Source organism: Acanthochromis polyacanthus, chromosome 22 (genome assembly GCF_021347895.1).
Source record: "Acanthochromis polyacanthus isolate Apoly-LR-REF ecotype Palm Island chromosome 22, KAUST_Apoly_ChrSc, whole genome shotgun sequence".
NCBI classification, from domain to species: Eukaryota; Metazoa; Chordata; class Actinopteri; family Pomacentridae; genus Acanthochromis; species Acanthochromis polyacanthus.
In genome coordinates this window covers 28,931,555-28,944,618 of record NC_067134.1, presented here as the reverse complement: position 1 = coordinate 28,944,618, position 13,064 = coordinate 28,931,555, and the positions used below count along the sequence as shown (strand labels likewise).

Sequence of the window (13,064 nt, the reverse complement as noted above, 5' to 3'; positions counted from 1 at the left end):
AGATTCTCACAAATTATCATTAAAATACCCTATTATAGTTTAATGTTAAATCAACAGTTAAACTGTCCTATTTTTTAGATTTTATTTTTCAGAAACATCTCAGATAAAAACAGATGATGGATGGAGGATGGATGATGGATGGAGGATGGATGATGGATGATGGATGGATGATGGATGGAGGGATGATGGATGGAGGGATGATGGATGGAGGGATGATGGATGGATGATAAATGATGATGATGATAGATGGATGATGGATGGTTGATGGATGATGATAGATGATGATGGATGATGGATGGTTGATGGATGGATGATGGTTAGATGATGATGGATGATGGATGGTTGATGGATGGTTGATGGATGGATGGATGGATGATGATGGATGATGGATGGATGATGGATGGAGGGATGATGGATGGATGATGGATGGAGGGATGATGGATGGATGATAGATGATGATGATGATGGATGGATGATGGATGGTTGATGGATGGATGGATGATGGATAGATGATGATGGATGATGGATGGTTGATGGATGGATGATGGTTAGATGATGATGGATGATGGATGATGGATGGATGATGAATGGTTGATGGATGGATGATGGATAGATGATGATGGATGATGGATGGATGATGGATAGATGATGATGGATGATGGATGGTTGATGGATGGTTGATGGATGGATGGATGATGGATAGATGATGGATGATGGATGGATGATGGATAGATGATGATGGATGATGGATGGATGATGGATAGATGATGATGGATAGATGATGATGGATGATGGATGGATGATGGATGATGGATGGATGATGGATGGTTGATGGATAGATGATGATGGATGGATGATGGATAGATGTTGATGGATGATGGATGGATGATGGATGGATGATGGATGGTTGATGGATAGATGATGATGGATGATGGATGGATGATGGATAGATGATGATAGATGATGATGATGGATGGATGATGATAGATGATGATGGATAGATGATGATGGATGATGGATGGATGATGGATGGATGATGATGGATGATGATGGATGGATGATGGATAGATGATGATGATGGATGATGGATGGTTGATGGATGGTTGATGGATGGATGATGGATGGAAGATGGATGGATGATGATGGATGATGATGGATGGATGATGGATGGTTGATGGATGGATGATGGATGGATGATGGATGGATGATGGATGGATGATGATGGATGATGGATGGATGATGGATGATGATGGATGGATGATGATGATGGATGATGGATGGATGATGGATAGATGATGATGGATAGATGATGATGGATGATGGATGGATGATGATGATGGATGGATGATGGATGGTTGATGGATGGTTGATGGATAGATGATGATGGATGGATGATGGATAGATGATGATGGATGATGGATGGATGATGGATGGATGATGGATGGTTGATGGATAGATGATGATGGATGATGGATGGATGATGGATAGATGATGATGGATGATGATGATGGATGGATGATGATAGATGATGATGGATGATGGATAGATGATGATGGATGATGGATGGATGATGATGGATGATGATGGATGGATGATGGATAGATGATGATGATGGATGGATGGATGATAGAAAGATGATGATGGATGATGGATGGTTGATGGATGGTTGATGGATGGATGATGGATGGAAGATGGATGGATGATGATGGATGATGATGGATGGATGATGGATGGTTGATGGATGGATGATGGATGGATGATGGATGGTTGATGGATGGATGATGGATGGATGATGATAGATGATGGATGATGGATGGATGATGGATGGTTGATGGATGGATGATGGATGGATGATGGATGGATGATGGATGGTTGATGGATGGATGATGGATGGATGATGGATGGATGGATGATGGATGGATGATGATGGATGATGGATGGATGATGGTTGATGGATGGATGATGGATGGAAGATGGATGGATGATGATAGATGATGATGGATGGATGATGGATGGTTGATGGATGGATGATGGATGGATGATGATGGATGGATGATGGATGGTTGATGGATGGATGATGGATGGATGATGGATGGTTGATGGATGGATGATGGATGGATGATGATAGATGATGGATGATGGATGGATGATGGATGGTTGATGGATGGATGATGGATGGATGATGGATAGATGATGATAGATGATGATGGATGATGGATGGATGATGGATGGTTGATGGATGGATGATGGATGGATGATGGATGGATGATGATAGATGATGATGGATGATGGATGGATGATGGATGATGATGGATGGATGATGGATGGATGTTTTTTCTTTTTATTATTTCTGTAAAACTACAAGAACTGAACGTTAAAACAACCAGTCAGTTAACTAATGTTGGCGTATTTTAATATTTATGACTCAATGTAAAATGCTTCTCTGTATAAAAATGAGTTAAAGCTTGAAACAAACCCGGATATAAATGAGAGAATATTATTCAGTGACTGCATCAATAAATGTACAGAATTTGTAGAGAAATCAGTAAAAAAATGTGAATTTATGGAGACTTTCTTCACCATCTGTCATCATAAACTGGATTCTTTACTGTTTTTAGGCTTCATTTTGCACTTTTAAAAGCTCTGATCTGTATTTTTTTAACCGTTTTCTGACATTTTAAAAAAACAAAACACAGATTTATGACTTCACTGTTCATCAGTTTATTTATTTTAGTCTATTCTGACGCTAACAAAGAACCAAAATCTGCCATCAGACTGAAGATTTGCTACTTTTTCCACAGTAAACTGACAAAATTTTCACTCTAAGCAGAATTAGACATGAAGGTGTTTTTTTGTGTTTTAAAACCACATTCATCTGGATTTATTTAACGCAGAACAAAAACAGCAAATATCTCAAGATATTTTCTGATAATTTGCACTTTAAACTAATTTTCCACTTGAAATGAATCAATTTTTCATCTTTTATCGATTTATTTTAATTATTAACTTTAAAATGATGCTTTGCTTTCATCCTGTCAGCCTCTGACGTGTTTCTGGATGTTTCTGATGATGGGAACATGTTAGCATGTTTCTGGATGTCTCTGATGATGTTTGTGTGTTGATCAGCTGGTGGACTGAGGCGCCCCCTGCTGTCTGTCTCTGGTAAACCCTCCTGACTCACTCCATCAGCTGTCAGGCTGAATCAGAGGAGATGCAGCTGAAAGCGGCTCGATATAAATAAATATGGTCGTTGGACGGCTCGTCTCGTGAGCAGACATATGCTGACCTACATTCCTACATTTCACTGCTGCAGCTCCTTTCTCCACCTTTCACACTTTTACCACCATCAGATCTGCAGTTAAACGTCTCCTGCAGCCGGAGGCAACCATGCAGCCTTCAGTCTCTTCTTCTGCACTTATTCCTGCTTCAGATTTCAGTTTTTAAGTTTCTCTCCTCAAAAACAGTAAATAAAAGCATCCTGCTACCAATTAAAATTCATTCATTTAGACTCTCACTAGAGCTCCATGTGTGGATTAATCCGCCACTGAAAATAGTCCCAACAAACACAGGTTTTACTGCAGCGCTCACAAAACTGAGTCAATCATGATTTTAAATCTGCAGCAAGGATCACTGAATTTTTTGTTTTTAATAAAATCCGATTTGATCAAATTGTTTATTTTTGGTGATTTTTTTTAAAACGAGACGTGGAGATTAAGGTAACTGTGATGAAATATCAGAATTCTAAGTTTAGATTTGGTGAATTTCCCTCAAGTTTCAGGTGAAAATCCAACAATTCCTCCCGTTTTTAGAGTTTCTGCCTCTATAAATGTTGTCTTTTGTCGTCTCATCTCTGCTCTTTGGAAACACTGCCTGCAGTTCATCTGAAAATTCTCTGAATTTTTGTCACATAACTGTTGATCACAACTAACCCAGTCATGACTTCAAAATTGCAGCAAGGATTGTTGATTTTTTTTTTTTTTTTTTATAGAATCTGTTTTGATCATATGGTTTATTTTTGGTGATTTTTTAAAATGAGACATGTTGACTAAGCTGACTGTGCTGAATTATCTAAATTCTCAGCTCACATTTGGTGAATTTTCCAACAGTTCTTCTTGTTTTCAGAGCTTCTGCTTGGATAAATGCTGTAATTTTGGTGTGTTCTTCGTACCTGGCAGGCGACCGGTTGGCTGACTCCACCATCACACTCGCGTTGGCCCTCGACTCCTCTCTGACCACGCCCCTTCCTTCTCGTCCAATCCCGACATGGAGCCCATCAAGGTCCAATCAGAAGGCGGACTGAATGTGACACTGACCATCCGGCTGCTGATGCATGGCAAGGTACCAAAATAAAAGACTTCCTGTTTCCTGAACCGTCCAATGATCTGCTGAGAGAAAAACTAATTTCAGTTGTTGTGTTTCTGCAGGAGGTGGGGAGCATCATAGGAAAGGTAGTTATCAGAAACAACACAACTCAACACACATAAAGCATCACAACAGCTGCAGCAAACACACCAAACATCTCACTGTTGCTTCTCTACTTTGCTTCCAGAAAGGAGAGACGGTGAAGAAAATGCGTGAAGATGTAAGAAAAGCTTTTCTCCAGATAAAATCCAACACTTCTGATGCTTGCTTCTGACCTGACATTGTGTATTTTTGCTGTTTCTGACCTGACATTGTGTATTTTTGTTGTGTTTGTCGCCCTACAGAGTGGTGCTCGGATCAACATCTCAGAGGGGAACTGTCCTGAGCGCATCGTCACCATCACCGGACCAACAGACGCCATCTTCAAGGCCTTTGCCATGATCGCCTACAAGTTTGAGGAGGTAAAACATTCAGACTTTAACAGACTTACAATCAAATTAAACAGTAGAGTATCATCAGCATAAAGCAGAACATTCATATTAAACAGTAGAGTATCATCAGCATAAAGTAGAACATTTAAATTAAACAGTAGAGTATCATCAGCATAAAGCAGAACATTTAAATTAAACAGTAGAGTATCATCAGCATAAAGCAGAACATTTAAATTAAACAGTAGAGTATCATCAGCATAAAGCAGAACATTTAAATTAAACAGTAGAGTATCATCAGCATAAAGCAGAACATTCATATTAAACAGTAGAGTATCATCAGCATAAAGCAGAACATTTAAATTAAACAGTAGAGTATCATCAGCATAAAGCAGAACATTCATATTAAACAGTAGAGTATCATCAGCATAAAGCAGAACATTTAAATTAAACAGTAGAGTATCATCAGCATAAAGCAGAACATTTAAATTAAACAGTAGAGTATCATCAGCATAAAGCAGAACATTTAAATTAAACAGTAGAGTATCATCAGCATAAAGCAGAACATTTAAATTAAACAGTAGAGTATCATCAGCATAAAGCAGAACATTTAAATTAAACAGTAGAGTATCATCAGCATAAAGCAGAACATTTAAATTAAACAGTAGAGTATCATCAGCATAAAGCAGAACATTTAAATTAAACAGTGGAGTATCATCAGCATAAAGCAGAACATTTAAATTAAACAGTAGAGTATCATCAGCATAAAGCAGAACATTTAAATTAAACAGTAGAGTATCATCAGCATAAAGTAGAACATTCATATTAAACAGTAGAGTATCATCAGCATAAAGCAGAACATTTAAATTAAACAGTAGAGTATCATCAGCATAAAGTAGAACATTTAAATTAAACAGTAGAGTATCATCAGCATAAAGCAGAACATTTAAATTAAACAGTAGAGTATCATCAGCATAAAGCAGAACATTTAAATTAAACAGTAGAGTATCATCAGCATAAAGTAGAACATTTAAATTAAACAGTAGAGTATCATCAGCATAAAGTAGAACATTTAAATTAAACAGTAGAGTATCATCAGCATAAAGCAGAACATTTAAATTAAACAGTAGAGTATCATCAGCATAAAGTAGAACATTCATATTAAACAGTAGAGTATCATCAGCATAAAGTAGAACATTTAAATTAAACAGTAGAGTATCATCAGCATAAAGTAGAACATTCATATTAAACAGTAGAGTATCATCAGCATAAAGTAGAACATTTAAATTAAACAGTAGAGTATCATCAGCATAAAGTAGAACATTCATATTAAACAGTAGAGTATCATCAGCATAAAGCAGAACATTTAAATTAAACAGTAGAGTATCATCAGCATAAAGCAGAAGTTTCACTCTTTAGCTCAAAGAGAATCCAGGAAATCCTCAGATTTGTTTTCTTTTAATACATTTTCGTGCAGTTTAAACTTTAATTTTTTTAACATCTAAAATAGTTTTTAATAATTTTATTGATCACAGGCAAAAATATCTGTATTATTACAAATCATAAGATAATAAAACTCCACTTTTTGCACTGTAATTATATCAGACAAAATCAACTCTTATTTTCCAGATATAACCAGTAAAATCATAGAACTTTTACAATTATTTCTGTGATGAAGCTGCTCTCTGACTCCTCCAGGACATCATCAACTCCATGAGCAACAGTCCGGCCACCAGCAAACCTCCGGTCACCTTGAGGCTGGTGGTTCCAGCCAGCCAGTGTGGATCCCTCATCGGGAAAGGAGGCTCCAAAATCAAGGAGATGAGAGAGGTGAGGACGGAAAACTGAATTTATAATCGGAAAATCTAATTTTGCAGATTTCAATACATTAAAAACAAATGTGTAATATTCTAGTCAAATGCTGTGAAAGAACTAAATATAATTTGTAGATTAACGTAGAAATAAATACTGTTTTCTGGCAGTTTTACTTGATATTATCTGTAATTAATTGTGAAAAAATGGTGCCTGTAAAAAATCAGTAAAAACAAGATTATACATATCTGTAAAATAATATTATTATTAGTGGAAAAAATGTTATTTACAGTTTATTTACAGTTGACATGAAAATGTATAGTTTTTTCTGTGATTTTACTCAACATTATCTGTAATTTAACAGTTTAAAAAATAATTGAAACTGAAAACTTCAACATCTGTAAAAAAAAAAAAGTGAACATCTGTGAAAATACAGGCATAGGACTACTATAAAAACATAGATTTTATTGCTGATTTTCTCTACAGAAAATAGGTGTAATTTGATGGTTAAACCGAACAGAAGAAATTACAGCGTTTTATTTATAATTGTGGACCCTTTTTCACAGTTAAATTAATATATTTTTTGGTGTTTTTAGCTTATAAATATAAGTTTAACACCTAAAGAGATTATTTACAGTTAAATTAATACTTTGTTCTGGTGTTTTTAGTCTTTAAATGTAATTTTTAGTGCCAAAAACACTAATTAATAGTTAGATTAATTGTTTTTGGTGTTTTTAGCCTTTAAATATAAGTTTAACAGCTAAAAACATTTTTTCCAGCCCCACAGAGCTTCCCATCCTTCCTATTCCCTGAAGCTCAGAGCTCATTCTGCTCTCTGGTATCAGTGTGAGGCTGTTTTAAAAGGAATCAGAGTGGATGTCAGATGGATTTCTGTGTCCGTGACGTGTTCTTCTGTCGGTTTCTTACCTCCAGTCCACAGGAGCTCAGGTCCAGGTAGCCGGAGACATGCTGCCCAACTCCACGGAGCGAGCCGTCACCATCTCAGGAGCTCCAGAGGCCATCATCCAGTGTGTCAAACAGATCTGTGTGGTGATGCTGGAGGTACAGGAGGAAGCTTATTTAGCCTGAACACATCAGAGATTCACCTGATCATTAGTTTAAAGCTTCTGCTGATCTCCAGGAAACACTTCTGTCTTTTTATGACCGAAGCATCTGTTTGAATCTCTGCAGAACAGTTTTCATAAGAAACAAGCAGTGAAGTTCTGCATAACTATGTAAAAAAAAAACTGATAAAGAAACAAAATGATGAAAATTTGTCCTAAAATCACCACCTGCTGATTATGGATTCATTCTGGTGGAAAATGTGAGTCACTCTGAATTAAAACATCCCTTTTACAGCATCAAGAACTGAATAAAACCCAATATGTTTTACTTTTATTTATTTTCCTACAAAATCAAAATCCTTTTAAAGCAGTTTAATTTTTCCACAGACCTTTGTGAAGCTATTTAATCTGAACTTTGACTTGTTGATGGTTCAATAATTAATTATAACCACATCTTTAAATCAAAAGATGCTGCTTTTTATGTGATTTTGCTGTTGTTGACCCTTGAAGCTGCTCTGATGCTGCAGTCTTTCTATGAACTCTAACCTGTGATAGTCCTGCTGTGGATCTTTTAACTCTATGAACTCTAACTGTCTGCTCAGCCAGTCCTCCACCGGGCCTCCATCGTTTCACCGGCCGGGACATTAGTGACGTAACTGTAAGTCTCTAGAGATGAACCTCTGTAGACACTCTGTAGGTAGGTCACCATTATCCAGGTGAAGTCTAGCTGTGACATCATTATAAAGGTGACGGTGTTCCAGGTAAAGTTGTGACATCATTATCCAGTTGAAGGTGTTCCAGGTAAAGCTGTGACATCATTATCCAGGTGTGACTGAACCTCGTTGGACGTTTTCTGTCGGCATGACCTCACAGTGGAGAGCACTTTGTGTCACCGGTCTTCCCTCGGCACCGTCCCTCTGGCCTCACGACGACACTCTCTCTGTTCACTCTTCTCTAACACTCTCTCCACGTCTCACCCCTCCACTCTCTCCCCCTCTGCTCCCCCCAGTCCCCACCGAAAGGTGCCACCATCCCCTACCGCCCCAAGCCTGCCTCCACCCCTGTCATCTTTTCAGGTGGCCAGGTAAGAGCGGACCCACTGGGGGCGTCCACGGCCAACCTCAGCCTCTTACTGCAGCACCAGCCACTGCCTGTTAGTGTCGCACCAGGTTTTACTCACCCTCCTCACCCTCTTCACCCCCGACCAGCATGAACCCTCACTGCTGTTTACTGTCACCTCCAGGAGCCCGGAGCAAGCTCAGATAAATGACATTAAGACGGAAAAATGGTCCGGAGGCTCCGTCAGGTTGGATTTCTGGCCAGCTTACCTTTAAATGATGAGAGCGAGGCAGCGTTTCTGTGAGAATCCTGGACAGACGCACAGAAAAAAACGACTTTAATTAAAACCTACTAGACTTATACCAGCAGGTAACAGTCTGGACACACCTTCCCCTTCAATAGTTTTTATTTAATTATTCTCTACGTTGTAGATTAATGCTGAAAACATCAAAACTATAAAAGAACGCAGATAGAACTATGTTGTAAACAAAACAGTGCTAATATTCATTATTAATCTACAATGTAGAAAATAATACAAATAAATAAAAAACATTTAATGAGCAGGAGTGTCCAGACTTTAGACTGGTCAGCAGATGACAGGAAGTCTGGTTAAAATAAACAAATCTGCTCTCAACCTTCAAATGATCATTAAATTAAAATTAATGATGGTTTTAATGATTCAAACTCACCAAGAAGGAAGCAGAAGAGCTTTTAAAACACGTCTTTTCCTCAGTGGAACCAGAACAGGTAAATGTGAGCAGGAAGCAGGAAAACCTGACGGGGCCACCTAGTGGACACCAGAGGAACGACATGAAGCAACAAAGACATAAAACATTAAGCTCAGGTTTTAGTCTGTGAATATTCAAAGCCATCCATGTTATTATTAATCAATAAGTTAGAGTTTAATGGATAAAATATTAAACTGAAAACTTCAGCAAATCTTCTGGCAAGCTTGAAATTGTTATTTTTACGCATTTCTTGGCTAAATTAAAAATATTGTGGAAATATATAGTAAAAACACAATAAAAATATATTAAAATATGTTGAAAATATATAAAAAATATAGTCAAAAATATAGTAAATACAGTAAAAATATATTAAAATATGTTAAAAAAATACAGTAAAAATACTAATTGGCTGATTGATTTATGATTCCCATGATGATTAGGAAGCCTATTTATTAACAGAGAATGTGTTAATTGACAGGAAAACTGCAGCAAAAACAACAGATATAGACAGAGGTTTTTATATTTTTATCAGAGATAATACTGGTAACGGCTCTAAAACAGATAAATCTGGAGGTTTAGTCTTGATGTCCTTCTTAGAGAGCAGCTTTTGTTGCCGTCTTGTCTGAGATAAAATGACTTTATCTCAGTTCTGACCTCCGTGGCCTCCAGAAACCACACATCCAACAGGACAGGACTCCTCTGGCTTCCTCCAAACCTCCCCTCACCTCCCCACCGTCTGACTCGTCCTTTATCGATTTAATTCAACTGGATCTGATTGATGAGTGGAGTCAGAACATGGCAGGGAATCCATAGTGCATGACTTCTGTGTAACGTTAAACAAACAGAGCTCAGGAGATAAATAATGTGACGATGTTTGACTTAAAGCAGCTCCTGTTAGACTGTCTCTGTGTTCTGTATGAGAACCATAACCAGATGTTCTCCTGCTGTTCTCAGGCCTACACCATCCAGGGACAGTACGCCATCCCTCATCCAGATGTGAGTTCTAACCCCAGCAGCAGAAACTCTCCTTCTCTCAGCCTCTTCTCTCTCTCTGTCTCTCCCTTATTAATATTAATTATCTAATATTAATACAGCTTTTGTTCTGATATGTAATTCCTTTATCTTCTAACTGTTCTGATTCTTGCCTCCCTGCCCTCTGTCACCTCATGGGGTTTGGCCTGGAGGAGGTTTAGCAGCAGATGTTCTCCCTGATGGACTTTAATTCATATTCAGACGGATTTCCTGACTTCAATGCAGATATTAGCGCCTCGTGTTCCAATGCAGCAGCAGAAACATCAACATGTCTGGCCTGTGATCCGTGGATTATTAGAAGAACTTGGTTTAGAGACGTTCCAGAGCTTCTTGAACTGCAGCATTCCTCCAAGAACATTTTAATGTAGAACCACAACATGCCTGCAGCGTTCCTTCACAGAACTGCAGAATTTCGTCTTAAAACTTTTCATCCAAGAACTCCACTGTTGAACTTCAGCATTCTGGTCTCAAACTGCAGCGTTCCGTTCCAAAAACTGCATCGTTGCATCCAAGAACTGCAGTACGCCGTTATCAAGCTGCACTATTTTTACGCTCTGTTTTAGAACCACAGCATTCTCTCCAAAAACCGCATCGTTCCATTCTGGAGCTGCAGTTCTATAATCTAGAACTGCATCATTACAACTGCAGCTTCTGTCCAAGACCTGTCGCATTCTGGTCTAAAAACTGCATCATTGCATCCAAGAACTGCAACGTTTCATTCCACTTGTCATCCTAGAACTGCAGTCATAGAGCTGGACCTTTGGTGAAGAACCGCAGTGTTCCGTTTTAGAACAGCAACATTACGTTCTCGAGCTGCATTATTCCATTCTAACAGTGGAACTTTTCATCCTGGAACAGCAGCAATGCTGTTACAGAGCTACAGCATTTTGTCATAGAACTGCAGCAGTCTCCTCTAAAACTGCAGCGTTCCGTTTTTAGAACCACAACATTCTCTCCAAGAACCGCAGCGCTCCATTCTAGAACTGTAGCATTCCAGTCCACATGCATGAGGGTGGCGGACCTTATAGATGGAGATGGGGCGGGGCTTAGAGATGGGCGGTGCTTATGTATGGAGATGGGCGGGGCTTAGAGATTAATATTGAGGCGGAGCTTAGAGATGGGCGGTGCTTATGTATGGGGATGGGCGGGGCTTAGATCAGCAGAAGGCTGCTGGGACCTCAGGCCAAGTCCTCCATGAGCTTCTTCTCTCTGCTGTCTCTTCTCTCGTCCTTCTCCTGTCTGTGTCGATACTTTCCTCAGATCCTCTCTTAGCGTTTGGACAGACCTCAGTGTGTGTCTGAGTGTGTCTGCGTGTGTGTGTGAGTGTGTGTGAGCGTGTGTGAGCGTCGGAGTGTGTTCTTAATGATGACCTCATAGCTCTGCTGTCCTCCTCCTCCCCCCTCAGCAGTTGAGCAAGCTCCACCAGTTGGCTATGCAGCAAACCCCCTTTACCCCCCTCGGACAGACCACCCCTGCCTTCCCCGGTACGTACCCACCTCTTCACCAAAGATCCTTCTCTCGTTCTCACCTGTAGAGACAAACACATTCTCTCTTCTTCTTCTTCTTCTTCTGCTCTGCTCCTACTGGTCTCATTGACATGGCCTGCTGGTGGTCTGCTCTTGTTGATGTTGAGGTTTCTTTTCTTTTCACTGCTTTTCCCAAACTATCTTTTTTCTATCAGTACAGCTGCTTCAGAGTGTTTTTTTATTGGGAAAGTAGAATTTAAATTTCATCTGAAATCAACCAAATCTGACTTCCTCAGAATCAGAATAACTTTAATTTATTCAGTGAAGTCGTGCAAAGTTTTACCTGAAGTTACAAGCCCTGGAAGAACATCGAAATAGGTCCAGATTTAGCATTTTTTAATGAGTAGTTCCATAATTTCTGAGCTTCATAACTTCATAAACACAGCGGATAAACACATGATGAGAGTTCTGTTAAAAACTGAATCTATATCAGTTTAACATCCATCCAGCTGTCACAATCTGAAGATTGAATCTGGGATTCATTCATTCTTTCCATAACCAACTTAAGCATCAATATTATGGGATGTGTCAGTTTAAACAGTAAAACTGCAGTAGTTTAATGTTGTAGAAACAATCAGTGATATCCTGGATGTGCTGCTGTTGCAGTTGAAGCTCAAAAACTGTTCAAAATATTTACATTTTGTCCAAAATTACTTTAGAATTGTCCACAATACATCTTTTCCAGAATGACTCAGAAATTGTCCAAACTATCTAAAATGTAATGTTGGGAGCTGGTTGGTCAGGACAAGACAGAGACAATGAAAGGATCATTTTTTCACATCCTAGCCATGATTCTATTTGTGTCAAACCAGTTGAAATTTTCACAGTTTGTAAACAGAACTCAAATGTATTTTTCAGCCCTGAAAGTTTCATGTATCTGTCCTTTTATTTATGAAACTATGAGGCTCAGAAATGATGGAAAAAGTCATTAAAAGCCCAACACTGTGACCCATTTCTATGTATCTGAAGGTCTGACAGTATTCATGGTATGTCGATGAACTTTGCATGGCTAAGTTACTGTAGATAAATAAACCAGCTGATTGTGAGGAGGTC

The 13,064-nt window shown here is 38.7% G+C and overlaps 1 protein-coding gene across 1 annotated transcript in view; it reads left to right on the top strand.

Moving 5' to 3' along the window:
- The window catches only part of LOC110957773 (poly(rC)-binding protein 3-like), a 28,346-nt gene that overhangs the window by 8,821 nt on the left and 6,461 nt on the right, over positions 1-13,064 (top strand). The window contains exons 2-10 of the mRNA XM_022203969.2: positions 4,176-4,338; positions 4,425-4,448; positions 4,550-4,582; positions 4,707-4,823; positions 6,489-6,620; positions 7,536-7,664; positions 8,676-8,819; positions 10,408-10,449; positions 11,891-11,969. Coding sequence (XP_022059661.1) covers positions 4,264-4,338; positions 4,425-4,448; positions 4,550-4,582; positions 4,707-4,823; positions 6,489-6,620; positions 7,536-7,664; positions 8,676-8,819; positions 10,408-10,449; positions 11,891-11,969 — 775 coding nt within the window. The 5' untranslated portion in view covers positions 4,176-4,263. The remainder of the gene's footprint in view (positions 1-4,175; positions 4,339-4,424; positions 4,449-4,549; positions 4,583-4,706; positions 4,824-6,488; positions 6,621-7,535; positions 7,665-8,675; positions 8,820-10,407; positions 10,450-11,890; positions 11,970-13,064) is intronic.